This window comes from Macrobrachium rosenbergii, chromosome 55 (assembly GCF_040412425.1).
Source record: "Macrobrachium rosenbergii isolate ZJJX-2024 chromosome 55, ASM4041242v1, whole genome shotgun sequence".
NCBI classification, from domain to species: Eukaryota; Metazoa; Arthropoda; class Malacostraca; order Decapoda; family Palaemonidae; genus Macrobrachium; species Macrobrachium rosenbergii.
The window spans coordinates 11,207,713-11,225,434 of record NC_089795.1 but is presented as its reverse complement, the minus strand read 5'-3'; the positions used below and the strand labels follow the sequence as shown (position 1 = coordinate 11,225,434).

The 17,722-nt window shown below is 39.2% G+C and overlaps 1 protein-coding gene across 1 annotated transcript in view; it reads right to left on the bottom strand.

The window, feature by feature from the left end:
* Positions 1–6,050: 6,050 nt before the first annotated feature.
* Positions 6,051–17,722, bottom strand: part of LOC136835901 (zinc finger protein 568-like) — a 31,091-nt gene continuing 19,419 nt past the window's right edge. Inside the window, exon 2 of the mRNA XM_067099768.1 lies at positions 6,051–14,044. Coding sequence (XP_066955869.1) covers positions 12,333–13,637 — 1,305 coding nt within the window. The 5' untranslated portion in view covers positions 13,638–14,044 and the 3' untranslated portion in view covers positions 6,051–12,332. The remainder of the gene's footprint in view (positions 14,045–17,722) is intronic.

Genomic DNA, 17,722 nt, shown 5'->3' with positions numbered 1-17,722 from the left:
CTTCAATATGGAGCATTCTCAAATTTTTCACACACCCTGGCTGCGCTGAGGATTTAATTTTGGATGAAGATTTCTTAGAGAAGTCCGTGGCCTTGCTTGAAGTCGTCATCAATGAAGCATGGCTGGAGGATCCTGGAGAGGGGAAGTTAGGAGGGGGATCAGGATATTTGTTATTACTGCTTTTTGCCAATTTATTTTTGGAGACGTCATCAACATTTGGAGAAATTTCAATCTCCAAGGTCGTCATCTGTGCCAGAACAGCACTATCAGAGGGTCCAGGGGTACTCAAATCCTTATAGATGCTAGACATAAAGATCTGAGAGGGGTAAAATAAATAACAAACTGCCATAGAATGTCTGGTCAATAAATAGTTTTTCAACTTGAGTGCTGGTATTCTTTGATCAGTTTCTAAGGCCAGAAACCTTGACCAATTTCCACTCCCAAAGAGGGAGTCGAAGTGAGTCAAGGTTGGGTCATGTCTATAGTCAGACTTTCTAGGCTTACTGAATGGTATTAATGTTTTAATCCCATTTCGACTTTTGTAATTTGAACTCTCCTTGGAACAGTCCATACCCATGTCAGAAGTCGTACGGAGGTTTGATATGTTTGCCGTACAAAAAAAATATAAATTTCGTCCATGATGAGGTCCTTCTCACCAGGAAGGCCCAACTGGGGAAGGAGCGTTACTGTTACCCACAGTGGTAACTACCCTGGCATCCTCACCTGGATATACACCATACCCACAGTACCTTAAGGGTCGTCAGTCCTTCGAGATCGGACCCAGCGCAGAGGACATGACCTGACATAAAAATTTCCCCTCGCTAGACCACATCAGGTACTCTAGTTTTACGAGTGGAGCAGCCTGCTGTCCAACTCCACCCTCCATCGAATTAAACAAGCAGTGAATTCCGTAATCCAATGCCATGCCAAGGTCGCCAACGAAAGAGGAAGGGAAGAGAAAATTTATAGGAGGAGGAGGAGGAGTGAAGGAGTAATAGTTCCCTCGAGTCCACAGCAGAAAGAGTAGGCATAAGGGAGCATACACTCTCTGCAGTGGATCCCTAAGCCCCCACCTCATTAAGGGGTTGGGATCAGGGGAGCCAGAGTCCCCTGGTGATCTCTCTACCAATCAAGCATACGACAGGTCTTGTCCATGGACCAAATCCAGGGTGTATGCTTCCATGGCTGGGAAGGGATGGGGGCGTGAAACGTTCCCGGTCCCAAACCCTAGACCTGTCTGATCCTCAGTTCCTGGAAAACTCTGAGGAAGTGGAGGTGACAGGTGAGATGTACCTAGTACCCTTACCATACCTGCCGGAGGCCGAAGCCCCAGCAGGCGAGTAAGGCCGTGGGCGGTGTTCAACTTATGGTGACGACAGCTGTATGGGTCTGGGAGAGCAATCCCATTTACACAAACATGGAGAGAGGCCGTTATGGGGAGAGCGATCCCGTGCATGTGAGTGTGGACAGGGGCTGACCTGAAGGCATGCTAAAGTTTCTTAGAAGCTGAGGCCTCTATAGTAGAAGAAGACTGGATAGGCCATCTCCTTTTGACATCCCCAGGTTGACAGGTTGATAGGTTGACAGGCCAGTGTCCCTATTCCGGGATTGTTGCACCGTTCACGTATGGAAGCATACAGCGGTGATGAGTGAGCTCTTGCACGCTCTGAACTCACTCTCTCTTGCTGGGTAGGGTCCGGGTCTGTAGACTAGGGACCTCACCAGACTGGGATGGCTTCCCAGGCTGGTATTGCTGCAACAGGAACCCATGGAACCACGGTCAGCGGTTGTTACTGTGGCAGTTGGATGAATGAAAAGCTGCAGAACTGAGAGTGCTGTTAGTGAGAGATCCTGTAGCCTTCTCCGTGGGAGAAGGCTGGCTATTAGAAATCTTACGGCAGGGACTTCTATGGCTGGGGAAGGCAGTCTTCTTCCTCCACTTGGTAGCTTTGGAGGAAGGGGAGGAGATGACAACACAATGCAGATGGGGGTGAAGATGACAATAACTCTTGATTCTCTTCTTCGACTTCCATCCTTATCAGTCCGGAAAAAGAATTCCTGGGATCGGTACCAATGCTATGGGGATCCGTGGAACCCTGTGCAATGGTAGAGGGGCACATACTGGTCCAGGAAGGAGATTACCAGGACCAGTTCCGGTGTCATGGGGGCTGTGGAACCCCGTGCAGTGGTAGAAGGACCCTATCAGTCTGGGAAGGTGAATTCTTGGGACAGGTACTAGTGACACAGCGTCCATGGAACCCCATGCACCTGCTGCTCCTGTGACATGGGGATCTGTGGAACCTTGTGCAGCAGTAGATGGATCCTTACCAGTCTGGGAGTCTGGGAAAGTGAATTCTCGGGACTGGTACCGGCAACACAGGGATTTGTGGAACCCTGTGCACCTGTAGAAGGACCTTTACCAGTCTGGGAAGATGACTTCCTGGAACCGGTATCTGTGTCACAGGTGTCCATAGAACCGTGCAGCTGTAGAAAGACATTTACCGGCCTGGGAAGGTGACTTCCTGGGACCAGCATCGGTGACATGAGGGGTCCGTGGAACCCCGTGCACCTGTTGTTCCTGTGACATGGGGCTCCGTGGAGCCCTATGCAATGGTAGAAAGGTCTTACTGGGCCAGGAAGGTGAATTCCCGGGGTCCGTGGAACCCCATGCATCTGTTGCTCTCATGACACGGGGGTCTGTGCCCGTAGACAGATCAGGAGAGCAACTGAGGGATCCCTTAGCCTTTTCCGTGGACGAAGACTGACCGTCGGAAGACCTACAGAACTTCTTATGTCTGGGAGAGGCAGCTTTCCTCTTCCTCTGCTTGCTTGCTTGGACGAAGGGTAAGGAGTGACAGCACGCGACAAAGATGAAGACAAAGGCAGTGATGATAATTCTCAATTCCTTCTCTTCGGCTTCTCCTGCCGTTCCAGCAATGTTCCGGGACCCTTGCACCATTCTCATGTGAGAATGGGCAAGGGGGAGTGAGTGCCCGCATGCTCTGGATTCCCTTTCTCTCTCTGGGTTGGGACCAAGTCCGTACACAGGGTACCCTCACTGGTCTGGGAAGGTGAATTCCCAGTACCAGTAACTGTGTCACAGGGATCCGTGGTACCCTGTGCAACGGTAGCTTCCGTGCCACGCGGTCCATGGAACCGCTAGCAGCGGTTGCTTCTGTGCCCCTAGACAGATCAAGAAGCTCCTGTTCAGTAGCAACGGAAGCTGCAATAACGTAAGTACTGTTAGCGAGAGCTCCTGTATCCTTCCTACGTCCCTCAGGCTCAGCATCTGAAACACAAGATAGTTTAAGGGAGGCAATTTCCTTTTGCCCCAAAGAGGATAATTCCCCTCCGAGCGAACAGAGAGTACCCAAGAGTCGTCAAACGAGTCAACCATTTCCCTACATTGGCTCTCTACTGACGAAGCGGTAGGAGACATCAAAGGAGAAAAACACTCCCTAGGAGTAGCAACAGCAAGTAGAAGTTTGCTGGGGCCAAGAAGGTATCAAGACAAAATTCTCTGTGTCATCAGCGGAGAATTGCAACCCGGTGACACTGGATAAAACTACTACTCTCTCTACCTCTCTCGGTCAAACTTCACTCATCGTTAGGAAGTCCAGACACGACACGCAGAACACAGACTAAAAATTGCAAACATGCTTCCTGCATGGTGTACGCAAAGTGTGGTGGTTAACTCTAACAAAGCTATAGCAAGTTATGGGTTTGCATCATGATGTAAGGCAAACAAACACACATACTCATAGGATTTGCTAACGCTCATATAGATTTTCAATGACTGTATATTTCTTTGTTTGGCATTTACCAGAAATCCATTCTTTACTTACAGTTGTTAACTTGTTTTCAACCGGTTTGTGATATGTTTTAGATAAGTGTGGATGTGTCCTAAGATTATTTTTATAGGTAAATGCTTTCTCACATTCCTAGCACATAAGTAACCCCTTGTTAATCCATATTTGCAAGGTCTGGAGCACCCCAATATTGAGTATATGTAATATATATATGCAAATAAAAATGAGTAGAAAGCTTTCTGTATAGTTGGCAACACTGTGCAGGCAGAAAAATGCACAATCATGTTGTTAACAGCCATACATCACACTAAGGGGGGTTATTGTGAGGGTGATAGGCTCAGGTAAGCACTTGGCGGGTTGCTTAATGGGGAGGGCCCTCGTCTGCATGGGAGGTTTTGCAACTGTGTGCTTAAAGGGTGTGAGGGCTGGGGAATGCTATAACTGTTTGGGAGCTTTCATGACTGTTATTGCTAAAAAGCAAAAATGTCATTGCAGGTCATTTCTTTCATTACTTTTGAGTGGCTGAGTGTCATGACTATGTCACAGAAGTTTCGATCTCTCGTTGGATGCTTGTGTTTGTCCCACCATTCTCACTCTCATTCATTTCACCTCTGATGGATAACTCCAAAAGTTACAGTGAATTTAGAATGCTTAAATTTATGAACAAAAATATTTTACATCAAGGAAGGGCTTTTCCGAAGTTGCAATACCGGTGGACTGAAAAACTTGAAGAACACATTACGAAATAACATATCAGTATAAACTGCCCGGTCACTTTGCACCAAAACTTTTCTTACTTATCAGTCAGTGTCTGTCTCTGCAAGTGTATATATACACCATGTATGTGCTAAAGTACACATATGCATCACACTGAAGTCAGTTACAATACACACTTGCTGTGTGTTTGCTTGCCTTTCCATTTCTCTCTCTGGGTTACTCTTCATTGCTATTTATTTATATGGTATGGCTTACAAAACTTCAGGAATCCTTCCTCGATCAAAACCCCTTATAATCACCTTCAACTAAGGCAATCATATGTCATTGGTTGAAACCTTCGGTAAACATTTAATGCAATATGTTTAATGTTAAACACAATTATATAAATCACATTTTATTATGGGACATTATCTTGTAATCTATGATCATGCACAATACAATAGAAAGGTAGTGACCAGATACTACAGTATTGGTTGCACAAGAGTAATTTACATGTAATCAACAGATCAACTGAACTTTTTATGATGTATAAATTGAAAATTGCATAGTAAAGTACTTAAAGGTATTGCCTATCCATACAACACAAACAAAAGACTAGGTATTGCTCTAGTTCCTGTTCACTTTTCATTCAGACTTAACCGTTAAATTAGAATGCGTTGCGGGCAACAGTTAATTCATGCCCATATTAAGTCAAAGAGACAACAAAATGATTAGGTATTGCATTTAGATCTTCTTTGCTGCTCATTCAGTTGTAACTGTTTAAAGACTACTGTACATGTTATCTGTAAGTCTCTCTCTCTCTCTCTCTCTCTCTCTCTCTTCACTCTGCAGGATTAAAAGCTCTTATGATTAATTTAGGCAAATGTGAAGAGTAATCTTTCTTTTTAGCCTTCAAAGGTAATGCCAATTGCAGTTTTGCATCTCTCTCTCTCTCACTTCTGCCAGCGCTCGAAGACTGATTTCCTTACCTTAGAGAACTTGTTTCTATGAATTGCTCACATTCAGAGTAAGAACTTGATATACAGTACATAATAAAGTTAATATCCTTTAATAGAATGTAATTAATATAATTGCATCAATCAGCATTTTCAGTAAATATGGAACAATACATAATTACAAGTTGCTTCAACCAATGTTATACGATAGCCTAAGATCTTGTAGGTTAAGATGTTGTGGAAAGTGTACATTTTTTATGCCACACCAAACAAATAATAATGCTGTAATATATGTTAAATAAGATTTGAATGAAATGTTTATTAGATTTTTAATGTGGAGGTAACAAAATGCTCTAGTAGCTACTCTCAACATCAAATGAGCATGTGTTGACATACATATACTATACGTGTATACAGTACACGTGCGTCTACAGGTATGCATCATAATGCTGTACATTTGCACATTTCTCTTTCTCCCCAAGGGTTATTCTTAATAAAAAAAAAAAAGAGATTTTCCAAGTTCGGCCCATGTAAACACTTCCGGCATTGGGAACAGGTAGGAGAGAGAGAGAGAGAGAAAAATTCAATGTTATTTTTATACATTTATTCAGTAAACAGTATTGTACAGTTTGGTTTTCATTATGTGTACAGTACTGTAGTGTATTCTGTATTGTTTATAAGCATATACTATTCAGTATTGTAGACACAAAACAGGTACAAAAAATAGGGTACAAAATGATAATTTTCATGATATAATTATTTGGATACTTACCTACTGTTAAAGTTAGCTTATATCTTCGCGCCATTAGGTGCAATCGGCATACAAAATAAAAAAAATAACGCTCAGCTAACCCGCTAGGACTGTCTCTGTAACCACCTGTTTCTCACCAGGTGACGCTGAAATGTTTAAGTTCTTGTCAGAATTCTTCATGACCACCCACTAACATGTGGGGAGGCTGAGGGGGTTTCCACTTTAACAGTAGGTAAGTATCCAAATGAATTGAAAATTATCATTATTTGGAATGAATCTTACCTACTGTTAAAGTTTGCTGACTACCACATTGAATGAGGACGGTGGGTTAGTGTGGCCACAGAAACAATGTTCAGCCAAGCAAACTGGTTGAGGATGGAAAAGTCCATGGCTCTATGGCCTTGTTGCATAACAACTGTCCAATTTACCCCTCCCAACTCTGAACTTCTCTCTGTGAAGAGTGTGGGTAAAAGGATATCAGAAGTTGATAGGGTAAAAAATGCACAAAGTATCCTTCCGTGAGAACAACCACTGCTAAAGGTTCTTCCTGACTCTTTTCCACACTTCTGAAACTCTGCACATGGCGTTCTCAGGATCCACACAGCCTACTTAAACTGGGGGTTCAAAACATCAGTTATGGTTACATGTGTAATTTTCCACTTAGAATGTGAGCCAGATCACTACTGAAGCAACACTCTAAGAGTGGTTTGGAAAATTCTATATGGAACTTACAAGAAAAATGGCCATAGGGGCAAGGCCCTAGAGCAGTGGTTCTTAACCTTTTTCAGTGCCTGTACCCCTTGACATCTCAGAAAGTTTTCTGGTACCCCCATCCAACATAAATACAAACATATGAAAAGGATTAGTGATACAAACCTTGCTGAGAAATTATTAGACATATTCAATTACTGAGCAAAAGTACTTTTTTATTTCAAATGTAAAGTGTCAGTTACTAGGATACAATGAATGCACATTATAACAGTAATAATGAGTAAATACTATAGTGGCACACCAACACATTTTCAGTTGCTCTTCTGTTGCTGTTCCTCATTAATGATGATGTTCAAACGAGGTTCTTTCTTTGAAAGTGCCAGACGCATGCCATCACTTGCATCCAAGTGGTTTCAGGCTTTTGTCTTGATGTGCAAGAGCATTGAAAAACCTGCCTCGCATAAGCGTGTAGTTGCAAATGGCACGAGGACCTCCAAAGCTCTCCCTGCTAACCGTGGGAATGTTTTGAGTCGTGCACACCAAAACATATCCAGTTGCATTTTTTCACACTCCATTTGGATTCTGTCATCGGTCTGCAATTCCACAAGATCATCTTTCATCATATCATTACCATCCATGGAATCAAGGTTGAAAAGAAATGGATCCCATATCCATCTTGTGCCACAGAAACTTCTCCAAGGTGAAAATACCCTTGGAAGGACTGAATCAGTTCTTGCAAATTTTCTTTTACATCATTCACGATGGGCAGCTCTTACAAGAGAAAAATTAAGAAAATATATGTTTTACTTTCTCATGATAAATATACAGCACCATTGCACTGGCTACCATGTCTAGCTTAAGGTTTCGTACCCCCTAGGGATGCAGGTACCCCAGGTTAAGAACCACTGCCACAGAGGGAAGACTTCAAAGGTAGTGCTAAGAAGTTTCTAATCTCCCGATTCCAGACATCTTCGATGATGGCCTTAAACACTTAGGGGTTAAGGAGACAACGATGGGACACTGTCAAAATCAGCTGCTAATGGTTGAGCAGGGCTTTATATTATATCATTTGTACACAACTGTTGCCGTTACTTTACAGCCAAGTTGTAAAAGGAAGAAGACATTCTTCCCATTAGCCTTGGAAGTAGGTCTATCAAGGAGAGGTTATAACTGATGAATCATCATGAAACTGCCTCTTCGGGCCTACTATTTATAACTATACTGTTTGCATATTACTATATATATACAGTAGCAGAGCTATTCAACACTAAACAGTTTCCTAGCTTTTTCTTGGTTCGACTGTTGAACAGAGGAAGACGTCCATTTCCCAGTTTTCAAAACTGGAAACAGGCTCTCCAAAAACCACATTTCCATGATAATGCACCTTAGGTTGGTTGGTTTGCCATAATCAGCATCGACAGAGCTATTTTACAGTTTCTAGCTTTCTCTTTCGACTGTTCGTCCATTTAACAGGAGCCGAGGTAGAAGTAACTAAAGAGCGGCAGTTACAGGATCCACCTTCGGCAAAAGGAAGTGAAAATGGAACAACGTGAGGTGTGCACCGCTTAGCCCCTTACTGGACGAACCCAAGATATCTTGTGAGCTGTGTTCTAAAAACTTTGGACTTAGCATGAGATATCTCGTAAAAAAGTTGAATGATAATACAAGACTAATACAAGATGTTTCTTGATCCAGTGTTGTTTTAAGGCTTCTTATAGATATCTCGTGCTACATCATACGTTTGGCAGCGGTACTTGCTGCTGGAAGTCATGAGTTATTGAGAATGACTTTTCTTTTTTCACACCAACTACAAGTCATTAGTAGCACTTCAATGGTCATCCTGGTCATTTATTTGTTTGTTTTTTTTTTTTTTTTTTTGCTTCTTTTCACCTGTTTTTAGGTAAGCTGGGTGTTTTATTTTCAACTTGGACTGTTTATATATGTTATATTATTGATTTATTATGTTGACATCATGTCTTTTGTTAGCTAACCTGACTATTTTGTGACTATTTTTGTGATACATCAAGTATAATTTTTTTTACAGAATTTTACACTGAGTACGCAGTTCATTACCAGACAGCACCAGGGTAACTCACTCTCTAGACAGGCGTTTAGTTTTTAAGATTAAAAGTTCCTTTTGGCTACATTTTTTGTCACTGCCTGAAGTTTAGTATGCAACCATCAGAAATGAAAAATATCATTATCATATATAAATATTGTCCACAGACAAGACCAACGGAATATATGACAGCGTGGGAGAAAAAAAAGGTCAAATTGTTTCATGATATACAGTAATTGTATACACATCTGCACTGAGGGAGTGAGATAAAACGCTGTTAAAGGTAATGAGTTATTTTTTTTTTGTATTGTACACTAAATTGCGATGATTTTGGTATATCAGCAATTGTAAAACGACCAAAGTTTTTTCAAAAACACAGGGAAAATAATATCACAAAATGATAAGACAGCACAAAAAAAATTTCATGAATTTGTAGTTATTTTTTTGTTGTATTGTACACTAAAATGATTTTAAAAAGTTTTTCACAAAAAATTCACCATAAATGGAAATATTGTGCTAGAGACTTCCAATTTGTTGTAAAATGAAGGTAAATGATTGAATATTACTAGAATGTTAGAGTTTTAGCTACAATTGCATTTTTTCGACCATTTCGGTCGAGTCAAAGTTGACTGAAGGTTGAAATTTTGGCACTTATCGTGATTTCTATTAAAATATTTCAAAACTGATAAAAGCTACAACCATGAGTTATTTTTTGTTGTATTCCACATGAAATTGCGCACATTTTCATATATAAAACTTTATGTAACGGCTAATATAAAACGGTGCAAACATTACAACAAAGTGACGAAAGAATTTCTGAGATTTTCGGCAGAGTTAGAGCACACGGACGTAAGGAAAAAGTTTTTTTTTAAAAATTCACCATAAATCGAAATATTGTGCTAGAGACTTCCAATTTGTTGCAAAATGAAGATAAATGATGAATATTACTAGAATGTAAGAGTTTTAGCTTACAATTGCGTTTTTCGACCATTTCGGTCGAGTCAAAGTTGACTGAAGGTTGAAATTTTGGCACTTATCGTGATTTATATGAAAATATTTCAAAACTGATAAAAGCTACCACCATGAGTTATTTTTTGTTGTATTCTACATGAAATTGTGCACATTTTCATATATAAAACTTTACATAATGGCTAATATAAAATGATGCAAACATTACGACAAAGTGACGAAAGAATTTCTGAGATTTTCGGCAGAGTTAGCGCGCGTGGATGTAAGGAAAAAGTTTTTTTTCAAAAATTCACCATAAATCGAGATATTGTGCTAGAGACTTCCAATTTGTTGCAAAATGAAGGTAAGTAATTGAATATTACTAGAATGTAAGAGTTTTAGCTTACAATTGCGTTTTTTCGACCATTTCGGTCAAGTCAAATTTGACTGAAGGTTGAAATTTTGGCACTTATTGTGATTTATATGAAAATATTTCAAAACTGATAAAAGCTACAACCATGGGTTGTTTTTGTTGTATTTTACATGAAATTGCGCACATTTTCATATATAAAACTTTATGTAACGGCTAATATACAACAGTGCAAACATTACGACAAAGTGAGGAAAGAATTTCTGAGATTTTCGGCAGAGTTAGCACACACGGACATAAGGAAAATTTTTTTTTTTAAATTCACCATAAATCGAAATATTGTGCTAGAGACTTCCAGTTTGTTGCAAAATGAAGGTAAATGATTGAATGTTACTAGAATGTAAGAGTTTTAGCTTACAATTGCATTTTTCAACCATTTCGGTTGAGTCAAAGTTGACCGAAGGCTGAAATTTTGGCACTTATCGTGATTTATATGAAATTATTTCAAAACTGATAAAAGCTACAACCATGGGTTGTTTTTTGTTGTATTCTACATGAAATTGTGCACATTTTCATATATAAAACTTTATGTAACGGCTAATAGAAAACGGTGCAAAAATTACGACAAAGTGACGAAAGAATTTCTGAGATGCGTCATTGATGCTTTCTAGTGGGAGAAGAAAGAAATTCACGCATGCGCAGCTGAATCACGCTTGTAAACAAAACAACAGCATGATCCGTGAACTCCCAGCATCCTCAAGGCGCGTGATTTAAAAATTTTTTCAAACTAGGCCTATAAGTATTTTTCCGCGAATATTTAAAAAACTTTTTGTAGTCGACGTATTTTACGTCCACTTGGCACCCGACAGACAATTTTCGTCGACGTAAAATACGTCCAGTCAGTGTTAAAGGGTTAACTGGGGACTCCCTGTACAGGTATATCTCAATTACTTATTTTTTCCTCTTGAACCACATAAGGAGCATATGAAGGTGGAGCAGGAGTGAAAGCGGAACTAACCTAGGATAATAAGTAGGTTAATGGAGGAGAAGCAACACTAAAAGACAAAAGGAGAAGACTGAGTAGGCTTATGGTGTGCCCTAACGAATTGTCTGCGCAAACTATCGGCTTCTATCATCTTCCGATACCTCACAAAATTTTCATCCTCTCATCAGATCACTCATTATCTTCACCTCAAGAAAACCACACTCGTGCCTACGCAGATAGGCTAACATATAGGCTACGTGGTCATGCACAATCAAAACATTCGGTTTCCACAACACTCTTTCCAATACAGGCCAAATGCTTTCATCTTGGCTTGTTGCAGATGACATAATGCACGAACAGAAAACAAGCACAATAACATACAAGAGAAAACAGGCCCGAACTCATCAAAATTATTACTAACGCCCATTCACACTGTCTGCGTAAGGACACGGCACGAAGAACTCTGACCAGAATGTAACCATTCCAACGCCACCTAGTTGGAAACAGGTGATTACAGAGACAGTCCTAGTGGGTTAGCCAAGCATTATTTCTTTTATTTTGTATGCCGATCATGCCTAAAGGCACGAAGATATAAGCTAACTTTAACAGTAGGGAAGATTAATTCCAAATAACTGACATTTTACAACCATGGAGTTTTTTTTTGTTTTTACCGATCCACAAATTTTCATCGCCACAAGAGCCTTGGATATATTACAACAGATAATTGAGAGTTTACTGTAAATGGCTGCTTTCCAGTATGAATTCTCTTATGAATTATAAAATGTTTCCTGAAAAATACATTCCCACATTCTTGCACACAAATGGCTTCTTTCAAGCACGAATGCTCATGTCTTGTAAAAGTAATTTTAGTGGAAAAATCTTTACATATTTCTTTGCACATAAAAGGCTTTTCCAGTATGGCTTACAGTATCTACGTCTTGTAAGATGAGGTTTCCTTGAAAATGCTCTCCAGTATGAATTCTCATATGATCTGTAAGAATATGTTTCCTGGAAAATACATTCCCACATTACTTCCATCACGAATGGCTAAACGCCAGTATGAATTCTTGTATGATCTGCAAGATTATTTTTCCTGGAAAATGCCTTCCCACACTCCTTGCACAGGAATGGCTTTTCTCCAGTATGAATTCTCATATGAACTGTAAGATCTGGTTTCCTGAAAAATGCTTTCCCACATTCCTTGCACATGAATGGCTTCTCACCAGTATGAATTTTCATATGACGTGTAAGATCTGGCTTCCTGAAAAATGCTTTCCCACACTCCTTGCACATGAATGGCTTCTCTCCAGCATGATTTTTCATATGAACTGTAAGATTTGATTTTCTGGAAAATTCTTTCCCACATTCCTTGCACATGAATGGCTTTTCTCCGGTATGAAGTCTCATATGAACTTCCAGACTTTGATTCCAGGAAAATGCTTCCCCACATTCCTTGCACATGAATGGCTTTTCTCCAGAATGAATTCTCAAATGATTTATAAGATTTTGTTTACTGGAAAATGCTTTCCCGCATTCCTTGCACAAGAATGGCTTCTCTCCAGTATGATGTCTCATGTGAACTGTAAGACTTAGTTTCCAGGAAAATGCTTTCCCACATTCCTTGCATATGAATGGTTTTTCTCCAGTATGAATTCTCATATGACAGGTAAGATCTTGTTTCCCTAAATATGTTTTCCCACATTCCTTGCACATGAATGGCTTCTCTCCATTATGAATTCTCGTATGACGTGTAAGAGCTGGTTTCTGGGAGAATGCTTTCCCACATTCCTTGCACATGAATGGCTTTTCTCCAGTATGAATTCTCATATGAACTGAAAGATTTGATTTCCTGGAAAATGCTTCCCCACATTCCTTGCACATAAATGGCTTTTCTCTGGTGTGCATTCGCATATGATCTGTAAGATGTTGTTTCTGGGAAAATACTTTCCCACATTCATTGCACAGGAATGGTTTCTCTCTGGTAGGATTTGGGATATGACTTGCAAGATTAATTTTCTTGTAAAATGCTTCCTCATGGTTAGTGGATCTGAAAAGCCTCTCTCCATTTTGACTATTCCTTGTTTCTTGTTTTACTTCCTTTTTGCAAGTTGGTGGATCTTTTTCATTCACTGCTGAATTCATTTCATATGAACATTCATCATCTTCATTAGCCTCACAGACTACCTTCAGCTCTGCCTTGACAACCATCAATGGATCCAGAGGCAAAAAGTTACCATTACTGGTTTCACTAAAGGCAGCCATGTTGCCGTTTTCTTCATTTATGGAAGGGTGTGATAATGCCCCTTCAGTTTCACTTTTCGAAGGTAATTCTAAAGAGTGTTCCGGATTCATTCTAGCCTTTCGTCCTTCAATCTTCACAGCATCTTTTCCCCAGTATGCTACGGGTTGAAATCCAAGCTCATCACTTCATAGCATTGGACCTTGTACATGCTACTTGCTTTGCAAAGCACCAGCATCCACTTTCAGCTCAGGTGCCACATTGTCACACTATCCAGTATTAGATTTTTGTCATTTCTTTCTGAGCAGCATTTTTCAAGATTCTGCTTGTGAGTTTCATAGAGATTGTAAGACAAAAAGTTCCCTGTATTACTGTTTTAAACACTTCTTCATTCAAACAGAACCACTTTACTTTAAGACCTGCTATTGGTAATGTTACATGTAGTACCATTAAACACATGCATTCCCAAATCTTGATGCTCAAAACTGACGAAGGAAGGAAGGTTCTTCCGAAGGAGAATCTGAAATCAAAGAATGCAAAACAGAGTTAGGAAACAATGCCAGAACTGAAGCAAAATAATAAATCAAACTTAATTCAGGTTACATGAAGGTCTCAGACCAATTAACAAGGTGTGCATCTGACAGTATACAAATATTAATACAATCTAACCAAATGTTGTCCATTATTATTATTATTATTAAAACAGTTTAACCAGACCACTGAACTGACTATCAGCTCTCATGGGGCTGGCCCGAAGGATTTATATGAAATGCCAGGTCTAGGCCAGAGGCCTAGCACTGGGACCAAATAGGTCATTCGGTATGGTGATGAATGAATGAAAATGAAATTAAGAACTGCACAAGGCATACACTCTCATACTGGAACACACTCACACAAATATATCTATACTCATGTTTCTGTATATACTCACTAAAAAAGGTATATTAAAATCCAGAATAAGTCAAGTAAAATTGGGAGGAGGGCCACATGGACTGTTCATTACGTGTCCATGTGTCAAACAAGTATGGCCTATTCGAAGACGCGTCAGAATTACTTGTGTGTGTCTCTCTCTGATAAGATGAACTCCATTTTCCAACAATGGAGTTGATTTATTTTAATTTATTATTTTCAGGTTCTTCATTCCATATATTTTGCCATTTACTTACAACGATTGTTTTTATATATCTTATATAGTCACTAATAGGGATGTTAATATTAGCTCTTGTCACGTGGACCTTGTTTTTCGCTGCTTTGTCAGCCTCTTCATTTCCTTTTAATCTCTACATGGGCAGAAATCCAACATATTTCAATATTTTTTCCATTACTATATACAATTTATATGGAGGGAAAACTTGATTTGTTGTACAGTAATATTTTTGGGATTGTAACTTTGTATGGCTTCTATAGCACTTCTGGAGTCTCTATAAATCACAAAATTATTAAATGGGGCGTCTTTAATTATTTTTAGGGCTGGTGCCGTGGCACATAACTCGGCTGTAAATACTGAGGCATTATCAGGTCGGGAGAACTGATACGTTTCGTCTGGGGACACTGCAGCATATCCTACTCCATATTGTGACTTAGATCCACCCGTGTATATTGTGTAATGTGGACCTTTTCGAATTACTTGTTCTACTGCATGTTGTCTATGGTGTTCTGGGGCACATGAGTAACTCTTTGATAAATATTTTAAGTGTGTGCAAATTTTCATTTTATTCATATGCCAAGGAGGAGGTAATTTTACTATTGTTGGTACAGTAAACGCCCCCATTCGCGTTCTCATGGTTCGCGGACTCACGCATTCGCGGGTTTCTCTGTGGAACATATCTAGCCATTTTTCGCAGAAAATTCGCCCGTTCGCGGTATTTTTCACTGAGAAATATTCACTGATTACTGTATTTTCATATCATTTTCATGAATAAATGCACTTTTTGTGATAAAACTATTAAAATACTCAGGTATAAGCATTTTTACAGGGTTTTCTTGGTTTAAGCTATCAAAATGGGCAGTTTTAAGTGTTTTTAGAGGGGTTTTAAGCATACGCGGATTTGACCTATTCGCGGGGGGGGTGTGGGACGCATCCCCCGCAAATACGAGGGGTTCACTGTATCTGTATATTTAAATTCAGTCACTCGAACAATCTTCTAGATCTAATTGGGAAAGGTGGTAAATGATTGTTAATAAATACATCTCTTAAATCAAATATCTTGGTTGGAGAATCACTCATCTGAATTTTCAGGGCACTCTTCATTGTTACAACCTCTCTATGGAGGAGAGAGAGGTAGTTCACCACATTCAACTAGTACAGATGACTTTGGTGATGATCTAAAGGCTCCTGAGCAAATTGTAAGGCCTTCATTATGAACTAGGTCCAACGTTTTCAGCGTTGCATCTGATGCTAAGCCATACATAGTAAACCCCCCGTATTCGTGGGGGATTCGTACCACACACGCCCATGAATAGCTAAAATCTGCAAATACTCAGATCCCTTCTAAAAACTCTTAGAAGTGCCTATTTTGATAGTTCAAACACACAAAAAAAAAAACATATCTCAAATACAGCTTAGCCTACACTAGAGAATTCAGTACCACCATGCACACATATATGGTAGCCTAGCCTACATTATACAGCATACTTTATACATACACGGTATAGTAATTATTAATATCAGCTAATTCTGGAGGTTCATGCAGAGTGACTTATGATAATCCGATACAAAGAGAAATTGAATAACAAACAAGACTTAGCTTAGCCTACACTATGGTATATTGTATACATACAAGTAGCCTAGCCTATGTTATAATATACTGTATATTCACATAATATCGTATTATACAAACATCAACATAACGAATATGTATCTTTTCCATGGGTCTTTTAAAATGTTATGCTTTAATTCACCGTATCCGATAATATTATATATATATATATTCTTATATTGCTTTTGTATTATAAATTGCAATCATAACGATCAATGTTTTGGTTTGGAAATCGACTGCGTGGTGTTTATTTCACCATATTTAACTCAGTTCTGGGAGCTTTACTTGCTTCTAGTTAGTGTAAATGAATCTCTAGATACTTTATTTATATGGGGCAAGGTTATTTTTCATTATATGAAGTGTTTGTAAGTAGAAATATAACTTAAATACGACCCATTGTGAAATTAATTCAGCTATTTTTTTCGTTAATAGATGACGTTGACCGTTTGGGGGCATTTTTGTTTCAAGTAAAAAAAATCAAGATTCCGTTCGCTATTTTTACTTGATTTCATCGTAGTACGAGCTATATGTATTTATTGTTTATCGGCGTGAAAACACCAATACAGTAATATGTGTTCTTTTATGCCCGGTATTTTGATTAAAATGCTTTCTCTCCAATTTCTATTACGGTTGAGTTTCATCCAAGTTACCGATGCACGATAATTTATAGTCATTAGCAGCTTGAACATTGTTTTCTTAGCTTCAGCTACAACTTGCAGCTTAAATTTAGCAGTATATTTCCTTGCCGATCTTTTATCCATACCGAATAAGGGTATAATGTAAAAATATATCAGTCCTATTCTACTTAACGTCATTTGTACAATAACTACGGTAATTGTTTACTCCCTGTACGATGGTTGAAATACAAGCAAAACGGGTGTTATCCAATTTGGTTATAAACAGAACAACAGTTTCTTGTTCGGTTGTTTATGGCTGTACGCATTTACACAAGAGTATAACGTTACTAACGATACTTTTATCATTCTCTTTTACTTTTTTAACTAGAAGATGGGATAAAGAGATGGAGAAAAAGAAGTTGGTCTATTGTAATTTGGTCTCTCTCGCTGCCTGATTGTACGCTGCTGCCTGCACCCGCGCGAAATTTAAAAATATTTTATAAATATTGTCGTATCGGTATTAATTGCTTTCCCCATCGCAAAATCGAATTATCGTAACTCGAACATTACCTGGGTACCTGAGTATTTTAATAGTTTTATCACAAAAAGTGCATTCAGTCATGAAAATGATATGAAAATACAGTAACTAGTGAATATTTCTCACTGAAAAATACTGCGAATGGGCGAATTTTCAGCGAATAATGAGTATATATGTTCCATGGAGAAATCTGCAAATAGGTGAGTCCGCGAATCGTGAGACCGCAAACACGGAGGGTTTACTGTATCAGCAATATCAAAAATACGGCAGGCAGAGAGGAGAAG